General features: G+C 44.5%; 7 protein-coding genes across 7 annotated transcripts; 3 read left to right on the top strand and 4 right to left on the bottom strand.

Annotated features, from left to right (window-relative positions):
* Positions 1–11691: 11691 nt before the first annotated feature.
* On the bottom strand, positions 11692–13537 carry RHO25_012772 (uncharacterized protein; the record flags this gene model as incomplete). The annotated part of the gene is made up of 3 exons (XM_023604070.2): positions 11692–12845; positions 12897–13384; positions 13443–13537. The coding sequence occupies 3 exons, from the start codon at positions 13535–13537 to the stop codon at positions 11692–11694; spliced, it is 1737 nt and encodes a 578-aa protein (XP_023449953.1).
* A 3698-nt stretch (positions 13538–17235) lies between these two features.
* RHO25_012771 (uncharacterized protein) lies at positions 17236–18023 on the bottom strand (the record flags this gene model as incomplete). Its single annotated transcript, XM_023604069.2, has 2 exons — positions 17236–17412; positions 17481–18023. The coding sequence occupies 2 exons, from the start codon at positions 18021–18023 to the stop codon at positions 17236–17238; spliced, it is 720 nt and encodes a 239-aa protein (XP_023449952.1).
* Positions 18024–18611: 588 nt separating this feature from the next.
* RHO25_012770 (uncharacterized protein) lies at positions 18612–19588 on the top strand (the record flags this gene model as incomplete). Its single annotated transcript, XM_023604068.2, has 2 exons — positions 18612–19354; positions 19516–19588. 2 exons carry the CDS (start codon positions 18612–18614, stop codon positions 19586–19588), a joined length of 816 nt encoding a protein of 271 aa, XP_023450483.1.
* Positions 19589–19789: 201 nt separating this feature from the next.
* RHO25_012769 (uncharacterized protein) lies at positions 19790–21976 on the top strand (the record flags this gene model as incomplete). Its single annotated transcript, XM_023604067.2, has 2 exons — positions 19790–19803; positions 19984–21976. 2 exons carry the CDS (start codon positions 19790–19792, stop codon positions 21974–21976), a joined length of 2007 nt encoding a protein of 668 aa, XP_023449951.1.
* Positions 21977–22253: 277 nt separating this feature from the next.
* Positions 22254–23796, bottom strand: RHO25_012768 (uncharacterized protein; the record flags this gene model as incomplete). The annotated part of the gene is made up of 4 exons (XM_023604066.2): positions 22254–23271; positions 23330–23388; positions 23435–23460; positions 23511–23796. The coding sequence occupies 4 exons, from the start codon at positions 23794–23796 to the stop codon at positions 22254–22256; spliced, it is 1389 nt and encodes a 462-aa protein (XP_023449950.1).
* A 387-nt stretch (positions 23797–24183) lies between these two features.
* On the top strand, positions 24184–25313 carry RHO25_012767 (uncharacterized protein; the record flags this gene model as incomplete). Its single annotated transcript, XM_023604065.1, has 2 exons — positions 24184–24240; positions 24330–25313. 2 exons carry the CDS (start codon positions 24184–24186, stop codon positions 25311–25313), a joined length of 1041 nt encoding a protein of 346 aa, XP_023449949.1.
* Positions 25314–25383: 70 nt separating this feature from the next.
* On the bottom strand, positions 25384–26842 carry RHO25_012766 (uncharacterized protein; the record flags this gene model as incomplete). The annotated part of the gene is made up of 4 exons (XM_023604064.1): positions 25384–25879; positions 25939–25969; positions 26020–26040; positions 26092–26842. 4 exons carry the CDS (start codon positions 26840–26842, stop codon positions 25384–25386), a joined length of 1299 nt encoding a protein of 432 aa, XP_023450294.1.
* Positions 26843–27365: the final 523 nt, after the last annotated feature.

Here is a 27365-nt window from a genome sequence, read left to right as displayed (position 1 = left end):
TATCGCTATTAGTACGCTTGCGCTTAGCCTACTTGTTCTCGGTATTACTACGATACGGCTTACGAGGTATAGCTTTCTTAGCTTACTCGAGGCGCCTCGCTAGAGCGATAAGGTCGGTACGCTTATTAGGGATAGTATAGTTCTTAATAATATCCTTACGTAGCGATAGCTTTAGTTTTACAAGGAACTAGTATACTAGCTACGCCTTAGTATAGTTACCTAACTAAGACTCTAGGTTACTAAGGTCTATTACGAACTATCGTACGCTCTAGCTCTTACTCTAGCGTATGTTCTCGTATTCTATAGTTATAAGAAGTATGCGGTTCGCTTAATCTCCGCCGATATCGTATAGGAATTAATAGAACCGAGACTAGGTATATTCTATAGGTAGAACGCCTAGGTATTTATTATACTATACCTCTTACGCTTCGCCTACGAGGTATATAATACTCGTAATTATCTTCTAGTAATCTGTCGGGAACCTCTTTAGTATAGCTATAAAGTTTACCTTAAGAGTATAGATAAATTCGCGTGCCTCCTTTATAGTCTTACTCTTAAAGAGCTTAGGCGTACGTAGCTTAATAGACTCGTATAAGCTATACTCGTCGCTTTCGGAACGTACGCCGCTTATATAACTTACGGACGCGCTACCTTGCTAAGGTATTAGCTGTCCGAGGCCTAGCGCTATCGCGCTTAGCCGTACTAGTAATTTAATTATCTATACTTCTCTTAGTAAGCGTTCGTTCTTAGCTTTAAGAGTATAGATCTCTAGCTATTCGTATAATATATTATTTTTAGCTTAGAGGCGCCTACGTATTATATACGTATTACTAGCGTCGTCGGTATTATTTATATCCTCGTTCTATTCCTCTTTAGCTTATACTATTCTAGATTCTAATATCTCTTCGATATAGCCTAATAGCTATCTATCGTTCGGCGTATCGTCGTCGCGATTAGTCTGCTAGGCGGATACGTTTCGCGTAAGTATAATATGCCTTAATAGATCGCTACTCTCGATAAGGTAGAAGAATTATAATTATAAGAGTAGAATATAGCAATATATTAAGCGCCTCTAGACTCCTCGTCTAGAGATATTAAGAACAATTCTTGCCTTCTTAGTTTATATACGTTCTACGTGCTTTTGTCCTACGCTAAGTATAAGCGGCACTAGCCGTTATACCTTAACGCCTAATAAGCTACGCCTCTCGAGCTATATACTCCTAGCTCTTATACGTAGGCGGTATCTATAAGCTAACGAGACTTAACTACTATATATAGTAATATAGCTAGAATATAGGAAAATTTTATAGAATAGGTTTTAGCGACTATAGCGCGCCTACTAACGTCTAGCTCGTTATAAACGGTATTATTCGATCTATTACTATATAGCTCCTACTAGTCTATAATAGAGACGAACCGAAAGGCCTACGGCCTTTACTTTTACGTAACTACTTCTATAATAGTAGCGATAAGGTCTATCTCGTCGATAATAGCTACTACTATTATATCGAATTCGTAAGCTATAGCTCTAACTCTACCGACTATACTATCGTTAAGGACTTAGACGACTAACTCGCGTATATAGTTCCCTCTAATTCTATAGGCCTATTTATATTTAGGAGAGATATATATAGGCTAGACGTAGAATACTAGAACGTTCTACCTAAAGTCGAGTATAATAAGGATAGTATTATATATAGTAACGTTAGTAGTTAGAACGAGTTCGACGAAAAGAGTAGTACTAGCGTCTCTACTTATATACTATATCTAGCTCTATAGCCGGCTACTATAGTACTTACTAGCGACGACGTAGTCTTCGATACGTATTAGTATAATACTATAGAGTACTCCGACCTTAACTACTAGAAGGCCTTCGACTAGAAGTACTCGAACGCGCTAGTTAATATTCTTAAGATCTTACTATTCGATGCTTAGAGTTTCGTATATATAGATATACTACTACTAGCTAGTTTCCGACTAGAAGACGTCTATCTCGGACGATTATACGAGCTAAAGAACGCCGGCTATATTTTATTCGAGACTCTCTATAAGCTCTACTCGGTAGTCTTCGATTTAAAGAGTAGTATCCTAGATATATATAAGCTTTATAGCCGTCTATATATTATCTAGGAAAGTAATAGTAAGCGCTATAGTCTAGAATACGGACGCTATATCCTCTATAGCGAGATAGCTTATAAGAAGACGTACTATATAAAGAGCGATAAATACTACTTTCTCGATAGTACGAACTATACGTAGTATAAAGCTAACTATACGAGTAATTAGATCGATCCTTCTAACTATATTATAAACGAGGATAATATCTACTAGCTAGTAGAGATTAATATTATATCTATCCTAACCTCGATACTAGAAGTACTCTATAAGGAAGAGTAGACGCCGGCTCTAGTATACTTTCTTAAGATAGTCGCTCTACTATAAGCTACGTTCTGCTCTTATAACTCTCCGAAGAAGAGTTAGAAGCTACTCTATATAGTCGATAAGTTAAAATTTAAGTATACTATATTCTTATATCTAGACTACTTCTTTCTTTTCTTATATTCTATCTACGGCTACTACTAGGCCTTTACTTAAATATAGAAGGATAACTCTATACTCTACTTATACCTATTCTTATACCTAATAGATAATACTACTAATAATAACTCTAATAGTACTATTAACTCTCTACTAGCCTCGGAGATTAGAGAAGATTTAGAGGACGAGCTCTAACTCTCTATAGTAGCTCTAGCTAAGCTTCTTCGCTATAAGAAGAAGTCCGATAATCTTTAATAGGCTACTTCTAAGGCCTAGCTAAAGAAGAGTAAGCTTACTACGACCGAGATACTAAAGAGCTAGAGCTAGAGAACTACTAGAAAGTCGGTACTCTTAGCTTTCTTATCTAAGCTTAACTCCTTAGCTGCTAAATCCTCTTTAGCTAAGTCTATAATAAAGACTAGTCTAACTTTAGCTAAGTCTATAATAAAGACTAGCCTAACGGATAGTTCTATAGGAACGTCTATCGAGAAGACTAAGTACTACTCGAGCCGCTTAGTAGAGACTTAGGAAGAGACTACTATAGCTACTTCTACTCGATCTATAAAACGTAAGGCTTCCGAAGCCTTAAAGTAGACCGCCGCTAAGAAGAAGCGCCGGTTAGCCTAGAGATATTAAGATAGCTAAGAGACGTAAAGAGAGCTCGCGCTTTAAGACCGAGTATACTCTTACGTATTTAGTACTAAAGTATACGCTATATCGAGGATAATACTTTTTTAAGATAGAGAGAGAGGTAATTATTATAGTATAACTATATAGCCGCTACTACTATACTAGCTATACTTAGTAGCTAGTATCTCCTTTAGATAGTAGTTAGTAGATAGATATAATTAATATATACTTCGCTACTTATAGCTTATTCGTTCTAGATATAGTAGAAGGACTTACTAGATATCTAGTATTATTTAAAGGAAAATAGAAGCGAAGGAAGCGGCTATATAGACTATAAATAAAGAGATATACTTAGGTTTTTCGAAGGCTTTTCTCTTAACTAAAATCTATAGAGTATACTACTTACTCTAATTAAAAAGAAGTAGACTAGCGTATAAGAATTATCTATCTATCTATATATCTAGATTCTATATAAGAATTATAAAGAGGTACTAGTTAAGTTCGGTAGTATTATATATTATATTTATAAGAAATAACTATATTATTATTAGAAGTATTATTATTAGAAATATATCGAATACGAATTATATTAGAGTACTTTAGATATAGAGAAGTAAAATAGATAGATAGATAATTCTTATATACTAGTCTACCTCTTTTTAACTAGAGTAAGTAGTACGCTCTATAGATTTCGGTCGAGAGAAAAGCCTTCGAAAAACTCTCGTATATCTCTTTATTTATAGCCTACGTAGCCGCTTCCTTCGCTTCTATTTTCCTTCGGATAATACTAGGTATCTAGTAAGTCCTTCTCTTACTAGACTCTATTCTTCCTTTTCTCTCTTCTTTTATTCTTCTATATCTCTTCTCTTATAAGTAAGAATTAGTCTAGGACCTCTTTTTAGATTAGCTACTTTACTACTATATATAGCTCTCTCTTTATATTAGCTAGATCCTTCTAGTTTATAGATCTCTCTATATAGAATAGTAGGTATCTTCTCTTATTCTATTTTAGGTAGAATATATAAATATATTTTAGTATTTTATGCCTCTACTTATATTTATAGTCTAGTATAAATCCTAGGACTCTCCTTTTAGTAAGATATTACCTTATCCTAATATACTCTATTCTTAGAAGTATAACTATTATACTCTCTAGTCTAGTTAGTCCTTTATATAGAGTTAGTCTAATAGTAGAGGAGGTAGTAGTTTTCTATACTAGTAGTTATTCCTCTTCTACTTTTACTTTTCTCTCTTTCTTATTTCTTTCCTACTTTCTATTCTACTAATATTTAGTCTACTATACCTTATAGCCTAGATATACCTATATCGTTATTTCTTAGCTTTATGCTATCTAGAGGATTTCCTCCTATCTAGTTTAAGTTAGTAGTATAGATTACCTAGCTCTCTTTCCTACTTATACTTACCTTTTAATCTCTCTATACCTATCTTTAATATACTAGTATATAGGTTAGGTAGCTTGCTTTTTAAATACTTATCTAGCTAGGTTCTAAGTATATAAGTAGAGAGGAGTAATATTTGCTTCTCTCTCTAGAATAGCTATTATAACTAACTTATATACTCCTATAATATTCCTTAGAGCCTCTCTCTAGATCTTCTTAATAGGTTTAGTAAGATTCCTATAGTAGCTTTATATACTCTCTAGGTTAGACTAGACTTAGTAGCTAAAAGTAATAGCTAGTCTTACTACTACTATATAGAAGTACTTTACTTTTTAGAAGGATACTCTCTATATAGACTTATATAGTCTCTAAAGTAATTATATTTAGTAGGCTCCCTTTTCTACTACTTATTTAATATATAGGCTCTATTTAAGTTTAGTATCTATCTATACTCTAAGGAGTCTAAGTAATAGTAGTAGTTCTCTATTAAATCTCTAGATTTAGACTATAGCTTTAAGGTTATATTTCCTACTTCTAGTAAAGTAGATTAGCTAATATTTCTATAGTATAAATTCTACTCTATATCTTCTTACCTATTCTTTATATTTCTAGTAGACTTTCTTAAGTTACCTATAGTTATTCTCTATTAATATACTATATATAAGGATATTAGAGTTATCTATAAACTCTATTACTAAAGTAGTCCCTTTATATAGTATTAGAAGTAGAGTAGAAGTAAAGAAAAGAAAGAGAATTAGAGATAGAGTAGAGCTTTAGAGAATTCCTATATTTTAGAGCTTTAGTTAGTCTATAAATTCTCTAAGTCTTAGGTAAGTAGTCCTATCTTAGAGGAATAATTAGATAAAGCTAATAGTATAGTCTAGGAAGCCTTTTAATCTAATATTATAAAGTAGCCTCTAGTAGAAGACCTTATTAAATACTTCTAAGATATTAAAGTAGAGTATAGATACTATAGCTCCTAGCTTAGTTTTCTAGATAGTTTTTACTTATTTAGTAATAAGGTCTAATACTAAAGTAGTAGACCTACTAGGCCTAGTATCTATTTATTCTTCTAGAAGGAGCTTCCTTTCTTTAGTCTTCTTAGATATTCTTTTAGTAACTATAGCTTCTAGAACCTTTACTATTATATTAAGTAAGGTAATAGGTCTATATACTCCTAGCTTTAAGTAGTCTAGTTTCTATAGTTTTCTAAGTACTACTATTATAGAGTACTTAAAAGCTTTAGAGTAGTATACTATCTTTAGATATATAGTAAAGAGTTTAGCTAGAATTAGAGAGAGTTATTCTCTATACTCTTTAAGTAAGAGGTTTAGTATTTAGTTAGGTCCTAGGGCCTTATTACTAAGCAGTTTCCTAAGGACTCCTTCTACTTCCTTTAGTTAAACTTTAACTTCTATTTAGAATTAGAGTAGTAGTTAAGTATATTAGATATTACTTAGGTCTGCTTCTCTTAGGTCTAGAAAGAAGTATTTTACTAGGATTATAGCTTTCCTTCTATTAGTATTTCTATTATACTCTATATTAGCTAGGCTTAGGAAGTATAGTAGCTAGTACTCTTAGTTAGCTCTCTTTCTAGCCTATTTAGCTATTTTCTAGATCTTCTTAGAGTCCTCTATAACTTCTTTTATTAGTCTTCTCTAAGCTAGATTTTACTTTCTTTTTATAGCTTTACTTCTTATATATAATGCTTCTAGGTATAGCTTATAGCTCTATTCTATCCTATAGTTCTTCTATTCTCTTCTCTTTCTTCTTACTAGCTTTATAGCCTTCTTATATTCCTAGGTCTATACTATCTTTATATAGCTTAATAGTCTAGCTATTAGAACTATCTTCTCTATAATCCTCTAGATAGAGAATTATATTCTATAGGCTAGTATATCTAGGTATTCCTTTATATTAAGTAGGAGTTAGTTAAGTTAGTTAGTATCTTAGGCTATAAGGTTCTAGATTCTATCCTAGTTTATAGCTTTCTACTACTTTCTCTAGGTTCTTCCTTTTAGCTCTTAGAAGTTAATATAGAGAGTTATCCTAAGAAGGATATAGTTAGAGCTATATATCTCTTCTAGGAGAGCTTTATATTCTTAGATTAAGTTTTAGAAAGAGAGGCTAATAAAGACTAGGTCTAATATTTAGTAGCTAGCTATATATCTTTCCTATATAATTGTCCCTAGCTCTAGAGCTAGCTATAGTTAGGCCTCTATAATTGTTTTAATAAGCTTATTTACTATAGTATATTAGGTTTAGATTATATTTCTCTTCTATTTTAAATAGTAGAAGTTAAAGTCTCTTACTACTATATAGCTTACTTTTATATTACCTAAGGTTTATAATAGTACTTCTTAGAGTATAGAGATAGTCCCTTATTATCTATAGCTTATTAGCTCTAAGGAGTTATAGTAGTTATAGATAGAGATAGTTTCTATAGGTATCTAGACTTAGATAGTTACTAAGTTACCTATATTATAGAAAAGTAGTTTCTAGCTATTAGTTCTAATTTTATCTAATATAAGTATTACTACTCTTAGGTTCTAATAGAGTAGGAGGACTATAAAGTATTCTTTCTTAGCTTTAGTTCTACTATTTATAGTATTAAGCTATAGTTCTTATAGTACTATTACTATAGCCTTTTCTATAGCTTAGCTATCTAGTAGTAGAGTTTAGGTAGTATTTAACCTATTAATATTATATTAGTAGATTATTAGAGTTTAGCTACTTATAGAATTCTTAGAAGAGGAGCTTAATTAGGTTAATATCTATATCTTCCTAGAGAGTACTTATTACCTCTTAGGTATTCTTATTCTTCTATATAGGAGAGAAGTAGAGCTTACTTGCTTGCCTCCTACTAGCTATTACTATTACTATAGTACTTAGAGGCCTACCTTTATATCTAATATCTCTCTATAGAGACTTAGCTAGTAGAGCTTTCCTTTTAAGGATTATAGGTTCTATAGTACTATCTCCTTATATTAGGCCTAAGGCTACCTTCTATTACTTTTTAAACTACTCTAAGAATACTCTTACTTTAGCCTTTATAGTAGCTTTATAGCTATATTAGAGAGAGTATATTTTATAGTCTCCCTTATAGTTACTATATTTAATTTTCTTCTTCTTATAGCTATTTATTCTATACTTTCCTATATAGTATCTATATATATCTTCTATAGCCTTATAGTAGGTAGTAATATACCTAAAGCTATTATACTTTAAGTATTATATAATCCTCTACTATAGATAGTATAGTTCTACTATATACTATATTAACCTAATAGTAATATCTCTTCTATATATTTCTCTTATAGTCTATCTATCCTATACTACTATTACTACTAATAAGAAGTTAGTCTCTTCTTTTACTTTTTAGTTCTTAAGCTAAAAGGCCTTCCTAATTTTAAGCTTATCTAGAAACTAGGTAAAGTTATTTTAGTTAAGCTAGACCTAGCTATTTATATCTTCTAGCTTCTAGAATATCCTAATACTATATATAGTTACCTAAGTACTTAGTATCTCTACCTAGGCCTCTAGATATATAGCCTTAAGCTAAGATTAGTCTTTCTCTAGCCTACTTTTCTCTCCTTCTCTATAGAGAATAACTTTAAGATCTCTACTTAGAAGCTTTTATATAGCCTTAAACTACTATACTCCTAGTTTCCTTCTAAGCTCTTTATAGCTTATTTTCTTTACTATTTCTCTTTCTTCTTAGTTTCCTATCCTTACTAAGATAGTTATAGATATCTAAAGCTAGAGCTTTAGTATTATATATCTAATTTAAGCTATTTAGGCCTATATTTTAGAGGTAGTAGTAGTAGGTATTAGGTAGCTCTAGAGAGTTTTCTAAATAGCTTAAAGAGTCTAGGACTCTTTCTAGTAGAGAGTAAAGTAGAGGAGAGCCTATTAGGCCTATTAGAGAAGGAGGAGAGTTAGAAAGAAAGAAAGAGTTATCTAGATATCGAGGTAACTCTAGATCTATTCTATACGTATTTTTAGGTTCTTTTATATTATTAGTTTTAGAGTATTAGTATTAGTAGTTATTTTCTAGCCTTATTAGCTAGAGGGAGGTAGTTATAGACAGATTTAGGCTACCTAGGAGTTAGAGTTATAACTTTCTTCTTCTAGACTCTCTTCTCTATTTATAGTATTATAGTATTAGTCGAGAGGTATTATCGCGTATTAGAAGGCCTCGAGGCCTTCTACTATCGTCGTCGTCGCCTACTAGAGTACGTTTATATTTTTTCTAGGTTATATAATACTAAAGCTCTAAAATATAGAGAAGTAAAATAGTAGCTCTAAATAGCTATAACTATTAATTCTAGTTATATATACTTACTTTACTAATAGCTTTATTCTTTAATAATACTATTTACTACGAATGCCTACGAAGTCCTATTATATACCTCTACGTAGTCGTAGGTAGAAACAGATAGCTTCGGCTATACTAGCAAAGTATAGGGCGGCTAGACACCTATAGAGGTAGGAAGAAAGCGATAAAAAAAAGAAAGTCTAGAAATCTATAGAAGCGTATACCGGGCGAACTCTAACGAATACTACAAACTAGAGCTAGCGCGGCTAGAACTAATATAAGACCTAGTACTAAGAGACTAGACTAGAATCTCTAGATAGTAAATTCTATCCTAGGCTTAGGAGCCGGAGTAGTAACCTAGTACTAAAATAAGCTAAAGAGGAGGAAGGAGTATACTATAATTAAAGCTTTAAAGTAAAGCAGAAAGAGTAGAGAGGAGCATAAAATAAAGCAGCTAAAACTATAAGGAAAACGTCCTAGTCTAGGTAGAAGGCAGGATAATAAGCTAAATAAGAGGCCTAGAAACCTCTTAGGAAGCACTCTAGGAAGAAAGGAGGACATACCTCTATATACTAGTATATACCTCTAGTACTACTAGGTTAACTACTTATTCTAAGGGATTAGGTACCCCGTCTATAGGGCCTATTTGCAGGTCCTATAGCAGAATTAGGTAATAACTAGTAGAACTATAGGAACAGAGATATTTATCTAAAGTCTAGCCCTTCTAGATACTTTATAACTAACTCTAAAGGTAGAGTATCTAATAAAAGCAACTCTTATTCTATACTTAAGGCTACCTATAACGGAAGGGCTAGTTTAGAGTACTACTACTTAATACAATTTCTATAAATATAGGTTATATAACTTAGGTACTAAGTAAGGCAGAAAGTTTAGAGTAGGATCTTAATATTAGAGAGGGCTCCTACTATAGACTAGTAAGAAAGAGTTAGATATAAGATTAATATAAATACTAGTATAGGGACTAAGACTATATATATAGGCTTAAGTCCCTAAGCTAGTAGGCAAGAGGATTAGGCTCCTAAGTACTAATAATATAAGAAACAACTAAGGAGAACTATATTACAAAGGAACTAAACTATTAAGATAATATGAATTGTCCTAAGGAGAACTAGGAACTACGGAAGCGGCAGGCTATATAGAGCTTACTATAAAATATAAGAATATAAGGAGGTTTTTCTACTAGAGTACTAGTACGAGGGCTTTTCTATCTACGAAATATATAGAGCGTACTGCTTACTCTATTTAAAAGAGGTAGACTAGCGTATAAGAATTATCTATCTATCTATTTACTACGAATATTAAATAACTATCTCTTACTACTAAATACTTTCTACTCTAGTTCTAATATACTAGAATTATATAGACTCTTAGTTTATATTATCTACTATTCTATATAGGTTCTTATTAAGGTTTTAGAGCTAGATATTAGTATTCTAATACTTAGTAGTAGTTACTTTACGAATATCTCTAACTAGCTTTAACTATATAATAGTACTTAAACTAATATAATAGCTACTAATAGTACTATAAATATCTAACTTTAGACTAGTTTATACCTATTTAAGAATAATAGTAACGTTCTTCGAATTAGTATCTATTAATATTATAATAATCTTCTTTAATATAGTATTTATCGAACGAGTATCTATAAACTTAAAGTTATAATAGTAAGCCTTACTAGTATTAGTATTTCGATCTACTCTAGTTACTTCTACTTCTATCTAGTATAGAATAGATCTATTCTTATAGAACTTCTAGTTAATTCGTACTAAGGCCTTATACTTTTAGTTATTAAATTCGATTTTCTATATACTCTTAGATATCTCTTATTTCTATTTAGTATTATACTAGTAATAATAGTAATAGAATAACTTCTATATAAGGCCGTCCTATATATAGTTCTTAGATACTTCTTTATATATATTAGTAACTATTAACTATAATTGTTTAAATATCTCGGTATTAGTAAAGATTATTTTATTTTTTAGTAATAGATTAAATAATAATTAATATACTATAATAGTATTATCTAGAATCGCTAGATATCTAGAATAATTAAGTCTATAAATAAATACTATAACTATAATAGTTAGTTATTCCGGAGGTAGTAATACCTTATTATTAATATACTATCTCTTAATTAGTAATATAATATAACTCTATAACGATTAAAAGGCCTAGATTATAGCTTAGAGTTAATTATAGGAATAAAGATACGAAATGCTAACGATCTATAGTAGCGGCGTTATTCCGGAACCCAGTTTGACGCCCTGCATTGCCTAGGAATTGGCACGCTAATTTTGTTTAACAATCAAGAATAGCTCCGTTCTCATCGCAGTTAGCGCCGGGCCAAGTCGTCGCACTGCGATTCCCACTTTTGCATATGGCGTAAAATCGTTCCAGCCGGCCAGTCGCGTAGGCCGAGAAACCCATCACGGCACGGGAAAAATTTCCAGGGTTGATGATGCTGCATTACTGATGGATTCCTCCGCTTCGTTTGCTTCATCAAATAGATCTCTGAAGTTTGGTATAATGTACATGGAGAACAGATCGCGATCCTACGCTCTACAAGCCGCTTCAAAGGACGAGACGCCGAGATGGTGAAAGATCGAAATGCAGATGCTTTGCTGAGCAAGTTCCAGAAATTACAGCACAAAGTCTGCCGTCATGTCGTAACTCCATGTGATGACTGTCCTACCGGTTTGAGCATGTATTCTGCTAGTCATTCGTCGTCGTCCGCCAAGAATGTCGCTTGAAAAAGAATTGACCGCGCCGCTCTTGATGCTATCGAGGAAATTGCATACCTCCTGGCATAATCGTTCCAGGCTGTGGAGGCTGCTGAGGCCGGTGAAACATTTGCACCAACCTCTTGCCCACGCTGGGCTCCAGTTCGGTGCCATCTCGTGCAATTTTGACTTCTCTGTTGGCGTTCCATGGATTTCGCAGACCCCGCGTCCGGTAAAATGGCAATTTGCTGGTCGATAGCCATTCGATTTTGAACTGCTTTCCCCAGTGGTCCGACGCACTCGCATCTTTGGTATCGGCGCCGTTCTCGATCTCGCCGTGGTCTGCCTCCCAGAAGATGGTTCCCCGAGCAGAGTCGTCGATGATCCGGCCTTTGGGTGCTGTTGCTGTCGCGGGAGTATGAATGGATTGCGGGGACCCGTCAGAGTCGCTGGTATGAGTAGCGTCCTCTTGCGTAGAAGACGAGGAGAGATTTACTGGCTCGCCCTCGATCGCGGACTCCATGCGAGCGTAGCCGAAGTACTCTCCAGATTTGTTGGCAGAGAATATCAAGTAGACGTTGTCCGCCTGTCCAAAAGCTCGATTCAGTGTTTTTTCATTGTGAGATTGAGTTGCCCAGACCCCATTCCTAACACTAGCCTCCAGATCTTGAGACGTCAGACTCTTCACGATGTAGTACTTCTCCGGCACTTTCTCATCTGACTGAGGCGGGCCCTCCGCCTCGTTCGTTACGTCTGGAGATGGTGAACTCTGCTCGGAATGGCTACGAGCTATTGTCGGTCCTGCAGAATCACCATCCACTGCTGCACCAGCAACAGGCGGTGTCTGAGCCGCGGACTGCGATTCGGACTGTGTGTCGGTCGGGGTCGCCGCAGTGGATGCAGTGCCTCGACGCAGCCGGCAAACCAACCGCACGCCGTGGAAACGGGAATCGTGAAAGCGGTTCATCGCAGCAACGCACGCTGCTTCGGTGCGATAGTTGACGAACGCACAGTTGCTCTTCGCTATCAAAAATACGCTCTCAATGTCGTCCGTTGCATCACGCGAGAAATGGTCCTTCAAATCGACAACGGCGGCGGCAGGGGGCAGATTGCCCACCCATAGTGCATGGCCAGATTGCTTCGGCTTTCGGGGTGGTCCTCGAGGATAATTTGGAACTGGCGCAGTATCGATTGGTCGAGGGTTGAATTGTGCTGTGTCGTGGTCAGTAGCGATCACACGCGAATGCCAGGATTTTCATATACTCATATCCGCATGCATGGCTCCCATTGGAAAAGAGTTCTGGGTCACGAAGCGCGGATCGATCGGCGAGTATTGCGATGGAGCCATGCCATATCCGTAGGGATCAATCGGAGAGTACGCCAACTGTCCTTGCATGGCGAGCTGCTGAGGCCGCTGCATGGGACCTGGAGCACCATAGTGGGCATTGAGGTACTGCTGCTGTTGCTGCGCTCTGGCCAACAGGGCTGGGTCGAAGGTGTGACCGCGCGGCTGTGTGAACATGGCTTGCTGGGAAGCATAAGGACTCGAGGTAGATACGTTGTGGGAAGCATCGGGGCCGCCATATGGACGCTGCATCACGCCGGGCTGCAAGTTCTGCGGCAGTGATGCAGCCAATGCGCCCATGTCAAACGATTGCTGACCATACGGAGTCATGCTGGGAGATCCGGAAGCCATGGATGACTGGGTTTGATTTTGAGAGAGATATTCGAATTGAGAATGGAAAGGTGCGCTGCCATTACGAGTCAACTTCATGTACTTGAGCCCGAGGGTAGCGGGCCACGGCTAACCTGCTCTGCTGATGCATCGACGGGTGCGATGTACTCTGTTGGTTCGGTAGCCGGTCTCCTTCCTGCGATGTGTTGTGAGGATGCATGTCTCCCATGGTTGTGGTCCGGCCGTCAAGAAAGACGGGTCACGAAGAAGAGACCGCCAAACAGGAAGGAAGTCACCAACGTTTAGTAAAGAAGGCTCGACGGGGCAAGCTGTGGTGTGACGGACCAATGACGAGTCGAGGAAGAAGAAGTAGAGGGTGCAAGTGCGAGCAGGAGGCTGCATTGCGGTTTAGGCTGACCTGCGATCTAGAACCTTAAAGAGGGATTTGACGGTCGTGCCCTTTGGTCGACGGAACGCAGCCCAGCCCAGCGGCCGGCTCGCCATGCGCCACCAAAGCAGAGGCTTCTGCAGGCGATGCACCACCGAGACGATGCTTGTCCGCGAGAAGTTGGCACGCTCGGCCAGAAAGCGGCGCAGGGGCAAACCTTCGCATGTGGACGTCGCTGGCGCAGGCGTGGCCGCTGGCGGCGCAGGCTGGCATCGTTGTCGGGCTGCTCGACGAGCTTCGGGCACGGCAGGAAGGCTCTCGTGCCAGGCCAGCGTTCGCCACCCAAGCTGCGTGGGTTACACCAGCGCCCACTTCAAGGAGGAAGAATTGCCACTGGCGCTAGCATTGACCAGGGCGGCATGCCATGTAGGGCCACAGCCGAGCGCTGGGCCTCACGCGAGGCGCGCGCTGGCGTCTGGCAGATGGCAGATGGGTGTCCTCGAGGCGTCGTCGGTGCGTGGCCCTCCTCGCGCTGGCGGTCGATGACGCTGGTTGACGGCGGCGGAGGGGGAGGATGATTTGGCGAGCGTGGACGAGGGATCACAGGATTGCCGCGCGAAGGGAATCTCCGGCATGTGCTGTGGCGCGCAGCGGCGGAGGAGCTCCCGATCCCAGCGCGACTCGCCAATGGCCCGTTCGGAGTCCACGAGAAAAGGCTCGATTGCGTGCGTCTGCAGACAACGTGGCGGCGCGCTTCTGCCCTTCTCCGCTGTCGCGGCCGCCATAGCTTCCAATGTGCCGGGATCGAGGAACTGCCTGGCCTGGCCGCCCTACGCCACACGGTAGTTGCGCGCCCACGGCTGCGTGTGGTGACACAGGAATGCCTCGCACGTCCGTCATCTGTCGCTGTTGCGGTCTGCCATCACTACTGTCAATGCAGCAACGCAGGTGGTCTCTGCTTGCGATGGTGGGGGAAGGCTGCAGGACTGGCGGCGGCTAGCTTCCGGGAACCCTACTACAGTACCTCGCACACGCCAACTACGCCCATCATACGTCCTCCACCACTGACATGAGCGGCATTGCGGGAGCCACCGCCCCTCCTGCACAGGCAGCACTCATCAGAATCTGGCGATACAGTGTTGCATCTCGACGTACGAGCTGGAGGAGTCGGAACGCTCGACGTCTCGGACAAAGACGGCCCGAATACTGCTCCGGGGGAGACTATGGTCTGTCAGAGTATGAGGCGCTTTCCTCAGCCTCTCACCCTGGTCAATGGAAACCGGCACCGAACAACAAAGCTGTGCTCTTAGCCCTCCGCTCAAACCGTTCCTGCTGCGAAATTGACCACCTGTTCGCCGTTCTATTCCGTGTATAGAGAAGTCGAGCGAGCGCTGTCGAGTTACAGAGGATCTGCGAACTCAATCTTGAACCAATCTCAAATCAAGACCGTGTTGACGTCTTGCTTCGCCTTGGCCGCTCAGACTTCGGCTACAAAGTTACTATTATTCCCGGACCGGGCAGCTCACAACCGCATGTGATCGTGTTGGATTGCAGACATTGCATACGACGACTCTCATCTCTTCGGCAACAACCAAACCTCTCCAAGATCAGTTCTTCGCCGTGCCGATGTTGACATTTTGGTGCACGCTAGATTGTCGTACCATTCATTGTCGACGTCTTTCATTCAAGCTAACTAACATCGGGTCGGACGAGTGAAGCGGCATTAGGTATCGGCACGGACATGAGCGACGAGTTTGCGCATACTCAGCTCCTTCCTGTGGAACGAACTCCTGGTCGACTCCACCAACTCAAATGCTGCGTGTAATCGTCAGAAGTGAAAGAGCAGGCAGTGTTTGCAGATGCGTGCCACCGAGCAGCGGAAGTACACACGTGGGAAGGCTGGCGGATGAACTAGCCTGAATGGCAGTGAACTTACATCCAGGCACTGTTCTTGTGCGGCAGCTGCTCTTCCTCATCACGCGCCAGCACTTGCGTCAATACTGGTCAAGCTCATTCAACACGCAAGTACGGCAAGATGATCCAGAAAGAGCTCAGTCCATCCCACTAGCAATTTTCAACATGGCGCTACAGGGGCCTCGTCACAGATCCCACAACATTCTCCCAATAATCTCGTCCATGGCAGTCGCCACAGACGGGTAGACACCACGCTTCGCTCGTAGGCGGCTCGCATACAGCAGATCTACACAAGCAAGTCATTTTTGTGCCACTGTACCTTCCATCCTTCATCGCTGCATCCGGCTCAAATTTCCCAGTCTTCCAGTCGGAGATCAGACCGCCTCGAGGACCTTCAGGAAGCTGCTAGTTAGCTTTGCTTCGGTTGGACGCATCATGCAGCAGGCATTATCATCAGTATGCCGCATGTCGATCTCTCCATCTTTATCCTTGCACCCTGCTTGTCTAAGAAGCGCTTGGCGCCTTGTGACAACATATGGGTGGCGCAAGTGGGTAGCAAGCACTACGGCACTTCTAATCTGATAGATTGATATTCGGTGAAGGCGATGCAGTCGCAGCGCTCTTCGTTCGACCAGCAGATGCAAGGTACCACCGATAGTGGTTGATGGTCCGAGGTTTGCTACCACCAGGTAAATCTCGATCACGTTCTGTGGGTCACAGGACACATGGGATATGCACATACAGCGATACACAAGCGATCGGCGAGGGGGGGGGTTTACTGGATTTTGAACAGGCATATGCTGACGCAGCGGTGGTGCATTGTAGAGGAGACCATTCGAGAGACATCTGGCTGAACCTTGAGCCGGCCGTCGATCTGCTAGCTCCAGCATTCGCGATGGGTCGTGTCATACATATGGAAGGAAAAAATGGCGTATCTGAACCACGAAACGCCACAAGTAGCGCTTACTCTCGGCATTCCATTAGATGACGTTGATTGAAGTGGAGAGGTGCAAAATTTCGAGCGTTCATCGGTTGCGCCAGACACGACAGACTAATACTGTATGTGTTAGGAAGCTCCAGTGCTCTTCGACAAAAAGAAGAAAGAAAGAAAGATCGATCGCCGATAAACCAAGGGTCATTGGCCACTTATTCCAGGTGAAGAGATGGTAACACCTACGGAGTGATACCGTGCCGTGCGATATATGAGGGCATCGGATGAAACCATATTGAAGCTTCTTCCGTGCTTTCGGTCAGCCAGGTGATCGCCAAAAGACAGAGTGTTAAGACCGGCATTGAACAAATGCTTCTCGTGCTTTGAGACTGCCATGACCGGACGCTTCGTCTGCCTCCCTCGAACATGAGTGGAATGCGGGATGTTATACATGAGAAAAAGTACATTTTGAGTCCGGCTCATCTTGCGGAGTGTATGAGCTGCCAGCTTCCCACATTCTGCGCGGAACGTCTATACACTCAGGCAGACTCTTGATAGCAACTGTGGACTGTTCCTGCGCCCCTAACGCCATACGCTGAACACCGCGTCTGTAATCATATGCAGCCCTTTTCGTGCCCTCCGTTCGTGCTTTTCTAACTATATTATTGTTCAGAAGCATGATCGTGTTCCTCCTTCACAGCATATTCTTGTTCTTCTTCAGATTGAACGCTTTCTGATCCTTCAACCACCTCCTGTATGCCTGCACACTACCAATCTTCTCGCCGTAATAATCTGGAATAGGATTCTGAGGACTGCTCGCGGAGGCATCGGCGCGATAGCGCTTGATACGAGCGTAGAAGCTCTTTTCTTTCTGTTGACACACATCTCAGTCAGTCACAGACTCGCCCACCACCCTTTCGATTCTGTCTATCAACTCACCTCTGCAATCCCCGCTTTCCACCCACGTCTACTCGCCCACATCCCAAATCCCAAATTTCCCACCGTCGGTCCCATCAGCCATCCTCCCGCCGCAATGGCAAATGTGCTGATTCCTAGCACGATAATAGGATCCAAGCCGGAAATTTGTGCTCCCCAGGTATCAAAGTCTTGCTCTGCTAGCATTGGTGCGACGAGGCCTACGGTGCCGAAGGCGGTTAGGACGCTGCAGCCTAGATTGATCCATCGTCGCTTTCGGCGGAGGTCGAAGAAGCGGTTCCAGGTTAGGATGTGGTCTGGGACTTCTTGTTGTTGTTGCGGTTGTGAGGAGGTTGAGTTGGCTCGGCGGGACAGTTTTGAGTTATGTGAGAGGGGAGATGTGAAGCGTGTTGTTGTGCGTTGTGTCCATGGTTGTTGGGGTCGGGTGTGTTTGGGGTTCTGGGCCGCGGAGGTGGTGAAGGCGGCGGAGAGGAGGCCGGGAGTGGATCTTCGGGTTGCGGTGAGGGTTCGTAGACATGTGATGCGAGGTACCAGGAGAGTTGCCATGGTGGGCGAGATGGAGGAGAGTGTGTGTTTGACGGCGGGTGAGAGGAGTGCGGAGGTGAGAGCTCTCCGCCGCGCGCGGTCATGTTGGCGCGCGCCGGGATGGATGAAAGCTTCGAGAAGTCCCCACTCGCTTCTGCTCTCACCACCGCACCTCCTCCAGTCTTGCACGACGAGCGGGCCTTCGGAGGCACGACATGTGAACTGTGGATGTGGCCATGACTTTATACGTCAGCGCAATCGCTTATCAATGTCGGCCATCGCGGCGCGTCGCATACCAGGCGTAGGTGCTCAGACCACGTAGACGGCAGAAGGTAGTCGTATCTCAGATAGCGTCCGCGGGCAAACTAATTCGTAGTGGGAGGGCTGTCATCACAGAGTAAGAGATGCTTTTCAGCGACTGACTGACTGGGGACAAGTTGAGGTGAGGGCGCAGCGAGGTGAGGTGAGGTCAAGGCCAGCGGCGACATCTTCGTCCATTTGACTCCGCTCTGGCAGCAGGCGCCGCTCTCCGCCTCGACATCGCAACCCAGAACTCATCTGGGCTCAAAAACACTCCCCACACTCTGTTCTTCATTCAAGCACCGCAAAATGACTTTCAAGCGTTACCATCTCGAGGATGGCTTCACAGAAGCGCACTACGATTTGATGTTTCCCGACACGGAACCCGCTCCAAAGCGACAGCTCGCCTGCGTGGGATCGACGCCGAACCCAAAGCACGACAGCCAGGCGGTAACTCGTCAACCCGTCCCTGGACCACCGCCGCCCACCGCCTGCCAGAGGACCTTCAACGTTCCCGAATTGGCTGAGGAGATTCTGCTTCACCTCCCACCTCAGAACCTATTATGCCAGGTGCAGCGCGTGTGCCGCCAGTGGCGACGCACAGTCGAGTCGAGCGAGTTGATTCAGCAATATCTTTTCTTTCGGCCCATACCACAATCGTGCGAGCTCGTTGAGCAGCGAGCTCTCATCTCCACGAGCGAGCTGGAACACACAGGTGGACATGGTCACGAGATAGAATTCTTCGAGCCGTGGGCGTCTGGTGTGCCTATCTTGGAGAATCCATGGCTTTACCTACTCTCAAGCGATGCCGACCAGACCAAGCAGCTTCATTGCTATCCGGAAGCGTCGTGGAGGCGCATGCTGCTGACGCAACCGCCCAAAGAATATGAAACTGGTCGCGCCTGGCTGCTTCAAGATTCAGCGCTCTACAAAGAACAGTGGTACCCCAATTGGGACACATGGCAGCCGGTCCTCAAGTTCGACACTCTGCGACGCGCAAAGAAGCTTCGTCGTCAGGATGAGATATTTGTGGAATTCGATTTGGCGGAGTAGTTTTCACGACTTTGACTTGCAGTACCGGCCATGGGCAAGACCCTCTTTGAAAGGGCTCGCGAAGCAAGGAGCGTGCAATGTCTCACACAGATCGGCCGGCGTGCGTGCTCTCTATCTTTCTCGTACCTGCGTTATCTGCTAGCGCCTGACATCTTCGCAGCATCACATTTTCTGCCTGGGTCGCCGACGGCGCCATTGATGTCTTTCATAACAGGGAATTTTCTATCGAATAGCCGACAGGGCCCTTGCTTTACTGCTGCTATCAAATCATGCAGAAGTGGTCAATCGCTATATCGTAGCTTTGATCAGTATGATGTTTTGAGAATTTTTAAGAGATGATCGTTCACGCGCCCTGGTAGGGCTGAGCCTAGACTTTTGCGCTGAAAAAGGGACGCGAAGGGCCCGTGCCAGGGCTGCAAGCCCTTGCGTCAGCTATGTCGGTCTACTGGTATGTAAACACGTAGCTCGAGCTCGAGCGTCACTCACAGGGTACGTGGAAGTTTTGTTCGAACAGCATCTGCTTCACCAAAATTCTGCTGAATCGAGAACCATTTCTGACTGGTTCGAGGGGGTCAAGGGACAACAGATGAAGATCCCGAAACTTCGTTGACAGGATGCCATCACGTAGTCCATCAAGAGAGAGATCCTACCACGACTCGACACCTTCGTCACCTCTTTCGCCTCTTCTACCGAGCAACATCCCACAATGGCTCCGACCAAGCCGCACGCGTGGCGTCATTTTATCGAAGAGCAGGCTCAAATTCCTGATGGTCGGTGTGGGATGTGTAATGATGGGGTGGATGGTGACATCGAGCCTGGACTCATCGAACAATGACAACTTCGCAGACATTGATCACACATACCATCCTTCTCCTGGAAATGTCTTGAATGACCCAAGCGGGTTCGGCACTGGTCTGAATAAGCCCGAGTTGCCTGCAGGAGTCATTGGTGATAGTCTGCCAGAAGACCAGCCTGAAGACCTTAGCTTTGATCTGGAGAAGTCGCCTACCATTAGTGGTGCATTGGCGGAATTGCACAGCGCGGTCAAGGATAAACTGCACTCCTTGAACCCATACCACAGGCCGCAACTTGCTCAGGCGATTGGAAAAGCAGCAAATGCGACAGCTACGCAGCAGACTCAGCCGACCAACACTGCAGCGATATTACCAGGAGAGCATGTCCTCGATGGCTTGTCAGAAGAAGAGCGCTTGGGCGCGAGAACTCGCATTGGAAAATGCACAATCCTATTCTACGGCAACAGTGCCTGGGAGCGTGCGATCCGAACTCACGAACGCCATGACCGAGAGCACGGCTACCGACTACACATCTTGCGTCAGCAACTCCTAGACGACGTCTGGTCAAAACCTGCCTACATCCTCAGCCTCCTCCTCCGCGAACTCGCAAAACCCGAAAGCGAACGCTTAGAATGGCTCCTCTGGGTCGACGCAGATACAGTCCTCCTCAACCCCCACATCCCAATCGACGTCTTCCTCCCACCTCCAGACTCCGAATTCGAAGACATCCATCTCGTCTACTCCAACGACTGGAATGGTTTAAACAACGGCGTCTTCCCCGTGCGAGTCAATCAATGGGCCGTAAACCTTTTCTCAGCAATCGTGTCTTACAGACACTACAGACCAACCGACGAGCTCGTTTTCCGCGATCAATCCGCAATGGACAATCTCCTCCATCATCCGACATTCTCTCCGCATATCGTGCAAGCGCCTCAACGTTGGTTTAATGCATATCAAGGCGAACATAACGAGACTCTTGCACCTTTCCAGCTCCGAAGAGGTGATTTCCTCGTTCACTTCGCTGGAATTCCGAATCGAGAAGAACGCATGATCCACTGGCTGAATCGCGCGGAACAACATCTCGACGACTGGGAAGTCCCATTAAAATCCACTTCATATCCTCAAGAAGCGCGAGATTTCTGGGCAGAGCAGAGTTCTCTACGAAAGGCGAAGAAGGAGGAAGCAGCGAGTAAGAGATTGAAAGTTCAGGAATTGATTGTCAAAGTTGAGCAAAGGTTGGAAGATTATGGGGAAAGATTGGGACCGGATCATCGAGAGGCGATTGAGAAGCAGAAAGAGGACTTGAAGAATTTGGTCAATGATGGTGAGAGGTCGAATGATTTAGACGCTATCACGGAGTTGGCGAGTAAGCTTGAAGAGGCTACGCAGCCGCTTGTTTCTGCTATTGCGGATGCGCAGAAGGTTATGTTGAATTCTGCGCATGAGGCGATTTTTGGGGGTGAGAAGGATTTACTTGAGGGAGGATTCGGGAAAGGGGGTGGGGAAGATCAAGATTTGCAGTCAATATCGAGTAAGGTGAAGATTTTGAAGGATTTGGTGATGGTTCCTCAAGAGCAGTGGAATCGGCATGATATTTTGGTGGCATCGGATGCTTTGACTGAGGCGAGAGCGAAGTGGAAGTCGAAAGTGGATGCTGCTGAAGCGGAGAGACAGCGTGCTGAGGAGGAGCGGAGGAAGAAGGCGAAGGAGTTTATTGAGCTTCAGGCGCAGTTGCAGGCGGAGGCGGATAGCAATAAGGCGTCCGTTGCTGGTACAGAGAAGAGTGAGCCAGTCTCTGCTGCGCCAGATACGACTGGCTCACCTTGAGCTTGGACGATTCAAACAATCTATGCTCTTCATAGCACGGCATGAAGCCCAGCCCTCAACGTTACTCGCAGTGCTAGTCTCAATCACCAATATGGCGAGTTTCCAGCACCGTGAAGGCAGAGAAAGGCCAGGTGACAAGGGCGGTCCTCCCAAAGAATGCAAGTTTCGCGGCTCACGAATGTGGCATATTCCTGGTGGCCCCTTGCGAGAGGTGTGGAGCCGGACGGTGTCTTGCGGTCCGTTTTGCTCCTGCTTGCGTCGAAAGTCGTCCCTCATCTCAAGACGGCACATCCTCAATCCCTGGCATAGCCGAAATGATCGCATAATCGCAAGTCGGACAATGCGACTTGGTGTTCGGCGTCGCAGGATAAGTATCCTCGCCATACGTCGAATTCAGCGTCACAGCTCCCACAATCTTCCCACTCTCCAAACGGATCCAAGTTTCCACAATTTGCGATTCTAAATCTTCTTCTCTCACAAGTATCTGCCTCGCTCCTCGCTCCCAGCTCCCATAGCCACCGTATCCAGAATGCTGGCTGAAGCAGAGATTGACGCCATTACTTTTGACGCTCATACCGGGAACTAGACCTTCCCATTTATAGCACCATGTATCTCCGTGATCGTGACCACTGAATAGGGCCATCAAGCCAGGAGTCGACGCGATAGCTTGCATGAAAGGCACGTCTTGACCGCCATAGGGGCAAGATTGCTTGCCATCGGGACACCAGCCTTGGGCTTGAGGGGAGAGAATGTAGTCATCGTTGATTCCTGGTTCGTGATGTCGATCAACGCCAACTTCTGTCTGCAGAGCTGCACTCGCGTTGGTGGGAATGTGAACAAAGGCCAACGATGGAATCGTTTTGTTGTGCTTGGACACCAGCTCATCATTGGTCTTAAGGAACCAGTCCACGACGGATTGATCGACCCAATTCGGCTGCCCGACTTGTTCACCTTCATCGTTCCTTTCTTGGTAGTAGAAGCCACCGCGACTGTCGAAGAACCAAAGTAGCAACGAGGGAATGTCGCCTCCATCGTGCGGGAAGACTTCGAGGTAATAGTTTGAGACGCCGGCATTTCTTCCTGACACCATGTTCGCAGTGAGAGACTCCTTATATCGATGCTCTCGGTCGAAGATCTGCTCCCGTGACAGATTGAAAGCCGAGTCGTGGTTTCCATACGTTGAAGCGAAGGGCAGTCCTCTACTAACAATCGGCTTTACAATTCGGTCGATATACTCAGAACTATTGTGAAAATAGCTGTTGTCGCCTGTAATAAGATCGCCATTGAGTACGCATCTGGTGCGAGAAGATCAGAACGTAGTATGACCTTGGTGCCGATTGTCCTGCTACTCACAATCGTTGTGATTCAGCATCCAGAATACCGCCCATGATTCTTTGAGTGTTGATGTCTTGCTACAGATCATCAGCATGGACTCCTATAATCCTGTTCAAGGCTTACCTGTGGTCCCCATTGATCCCATGCATCTATCAAAATGTGAGCTTCATCAACATGGGCTTCCTAAGTAGCCACTTACTCTCCCCGAAATGCAAGTCCGCAAAGACAGCTATCTGGAATGTGCCCTCTTTGGTGAATTTTAGAGGCCCTGGCCGGTATTGTCGTCCTTCCGGAAATGAAGAAAACACAAACCAGGCAAGTATGCTGCAGAGCGAAACAGCAGCTAACCCAAGGACGATCCAGATCCATCGTGAAGTCCACCTCGTTGATGCACGTGGAGCTTGCTCTCCACCCGCCAGCGCCTCAGAGGAGCCATCGTCATGAGTGAGAACATGGTATTGATGTTTGTCGCGAAAAAAGCCCATTGTGCATTGCAAAGGTGTAAAGCTTGTGGGATGGAGCTTGCTGTGATACGCTTGCCCCCTTTCCGGCCGCGTCAGTCGTTCCTTCTCCACTGTTCGCAACACCGTGTCGCCACAGGCTGTCTATCCACGACCGAGTCACAATGATCAGTTGCCATCCATCTCAGCCGACAATAGATTCTGCACGAGACAGCATAACCAGGGACTTAAATCGTGATAATGCCGTAGGATGATTGGCAAGAAGAGGACTGAAGATCGGCAGGACCAAACGTCAGTCGAACTTGTCAACGCCAAGCCTCTCGACGATCTTCTGCTTGACCTTCAAGTTCAGCTGAACAACCTCATCCATTCCCCATCCCAAACTACAACCCCAAACCTCAAAACCAAACAATGTCTCTCCAAAAATGGTTCCCATGGACCAAAAGTCCCCTCATCATCAACGCCCCAGTAAGTCACCTTCAACCCAACAACATCATCTAACCTCGGCTTCTCTTCTTCACTTTACACATAATCCACAAACATCTAATAGATCCCAGATGGGCAGCTACGCAAAATCCTCCCTCGCAATCGCCGTAACAAAAGCCGGCGGCCTCGGCCAAATCGGCGCAACAGACGACATGCGCGACCTCTCACTCGAACTCTCCAAAGTCGAAAAAGCACTAATCCGGACCTCCAACGATGATCTCTTACCAATTGGCGTAGGACTCCTCACCTTCGTCACAAAGAAAGAAACTGCTTTGTCTGTATTGAGGAAATATAGACCAGCTGTCGTGTGGCTCTTCGCTAGTCATGAGTTATCAGATTATGCGGAGTGGATTAGGGCAATAAGGGAAGTGTTGCCGAAATCGAAGATTTTTGTGCAAGTGAGTTCTGTAGCGGCGAGTTTAGAGGTTGTGAGAGAGGAGGAGGGGAGGCCGGATGTGTTGTGTATTCAGGGCATTGATGCCGGTGGACATGGTTGGGAGAGAGGGGCGAGTATTGTTTCGTTGCTTCCAGAAGTAATCGACAACTTGACAAAAAACGGTTACGATATACCTGTAGTTGCGGCCGGCGGGATTGCAGATGGAAGAGGTGCTGCGGCGGCGTTTACGCTTGGTGCGCAGGGTGTGGTGTTGGGTACGAGATTTCTTTCTGCGCCGGAGACGCATATGCATCCGGAGTATCGTGCTGCTGTTCTGGCTGCTATGGATGGAGGGCAGAGTACTGTGCGGAGTAAAGTGTTTGATGAGTTGCGAGGGCCGAATAAGTGGCCTGTGTTGTATGATGGGAGGAGTATCAGGAATGCGAGCTTTATTGAGCATAATGAAGGGGTTGGGATCGAGGAGATACGCAAACGCCATACGGAGGCGATGCGCAGCGACACCGCAGGCTACTCTAGCGAGCTTAAAGCTGGCAGAGCGGCGACTTGGGCAGGCACAGGGGTCGGGCTTGTCAAGGTGGAACAACCTGCTGCAGAAATTGTGGAGGACGTAAGAGCTGGCATCGTCGCAGCAATTGACGCAGCCAAAGCAAGGCTCTGAATGCGAGCTCAGATGTGAGATGTCATGGTCAGGAAGGAACTATTTCGAATCATCTGGATCTATCAGCACATCAGTACTCAAAGGGATCAAGACTGCCATAGCCTGGACAGACGCTGCCTGCAGTCCGTCTCCACGTCAGGAATTGCTCGCCTAGTAGAGGGTGTGCATCAGGCTTTCGCGAGCGCAAGGATTCTCCAGTGACGTCCCATGGCTTTCCAACAGCTGAGAAGTGGATAACGGCCGCCGCTGACTGTAGCAAATACAGCTCTTGCCAGAGAGGATGATGTTCGGGGAAGCGTGGTCCAGACGGAATGTGCTGATCGACGAAGCTGCCGTCAGTGGTCGTGTCGGAGGAGTGAGCCACGTTGGGTTCGATCTGTGGTTGAGGCTCTGGCGATGCCTGTTCGAGGCGGGGGCGTGGTATGACGATCGAGTGTGGTGCGTCTCGACGCATGTCTTCTGCAACTGCAATGGCTTTGGACAATTCATTCACCTTGTTGATCATCGTCCAGTTGAGCCGCTGCGCAGAGTCCGAGTGATACCACGATGGCAAGTTCCAGTCTTCCCTTCGCGATGAAACTTTTATCAGCTTAAGCACAGGATTTCATGAGTCGGGAAATGGTACCAATGACTGTTGAGCGTGATATACGAGCCGCCTACCGAACGTTCAGTCAAGTTATAGAGAGTTTGCGGCGACCAGACTCACTCAACATGGTTACTTCACCGCCTACAATAAGTCAGATCGAGGTTTGTCCTACTCATGAAGAGTCTGAATTACCTAGCAATTTGTTGATGATGTCCATGTCGAATTCGTCCATGCCAGCTTCAGCGACGGCTGTGCTGACTGCATTCCACAATCGATCGGACAGGTCGATCATCATGAAGGTGCTCGCGAGGAAGTCCTTGGCAATCCAGTAAGCTCGTGGGGCGCTAATACTGCCAATCGGAAGGCCGGTGAAGAGTTGGTCTAGGTTCTGCATGATGAGCTGGTCAGAGTCGAATGCAAGCACACGCTCCAAGCCCGGGTTGATACGATGAAGCTTGAAGGCCAGGAGCTTCAACAGACAATCCGCGTAGTAGCCGACCCCTTCGCCAGGAAGAGGTGGAGGAGTCTCGACGTGTGTACGAGCACCTGCGGCTTCTAGTGCGGTCACGTACGGTTCTGTGATGTTGGGTGAAATGAGAACGTGTAGGGGATAGCGAGCCTTCAATTCTTCGAGGCGGCGTAAGTTGACAAGCACTCCGCATGCATATTTGTCGGTAGTGGCGTAGAAGGTGTAGGCAAATTTGCTCCTCTCTGATTCTGTCACAGCAGCGGCAGCCTTGGCCATGGAATCAGCTTCATCTTGTGCTTGCTGTAGAGATGCTTGGAGTTGATTATTTTGCTTCGCAAGGCTCTCGCGCAGCAGCACGTCCTGTCGTTGGCGTTCCAGATATTGCGAGATGGCGATCCATGATTGTGATGCCAGCAGCGCGAAGAACAAAATGGCCAGGCTTGCGATCACGAAGGTCTTGAGGTGAGGCCGCATCTCTCGTTCAGCGACATGTCCAAGCGGTGCCAGATGCAGAGCGCTGTCCACGACAGCACCACCGCGCTATCGTGCACGCATGGTGATCCGCATTCCTCGATGCTGCAACAAGTGATCCAATTTGCCGTCCAAGCAAGGAGTTGCGACTGCACAATCCTTCGCGAGCGTTGCAGCGCAGGTGGCACATGAACCAGCAAAATCGACGATGGCGAGCGGATGAGATCACAGTTGCGATCGGGCATGGTGCAAACTCTCTGCCGACCCACCCGCAGCACTTTATCAGTCACGTCGTCGGGAGGCGGTGGAGACACGGAGAGCACACGAACAAGTCGAACTTCGCGCAGTCAAGCGCACCAAGAACGCAACTAAGCACGGGCTTGGCAGGCTTTGCAACGGCAGCCGTGGCAGCAGGAGCGAGCGATCCCCGTTGGCGCTGCTGTGGAGCGTCATTGCCCTCCTCCACTCTCCATATGGAGTGTGTGGCTCCATCATTCCTTCCACACGCACGTCGGCGTCACTGCCG

This window comes from Cercospora beticola, chromosome 9 (assembly GCF_033473495.1).
Source record: "Cercospora beticola chromosome 9, complete sequence".
Classification (NCBI taxonomy): domain Eukaryota; kingdom Fungi; phylum Ascomycota; class Dothideomycetes; order Mycosphaerellales; family Mycosphaerellaceae; genus Cercospora; species Cercospora beticola.
Note: the sequence above shows the minus strand (reverse complement) of the source record. Positions and strands in the feature narration are given on the sequence as shown.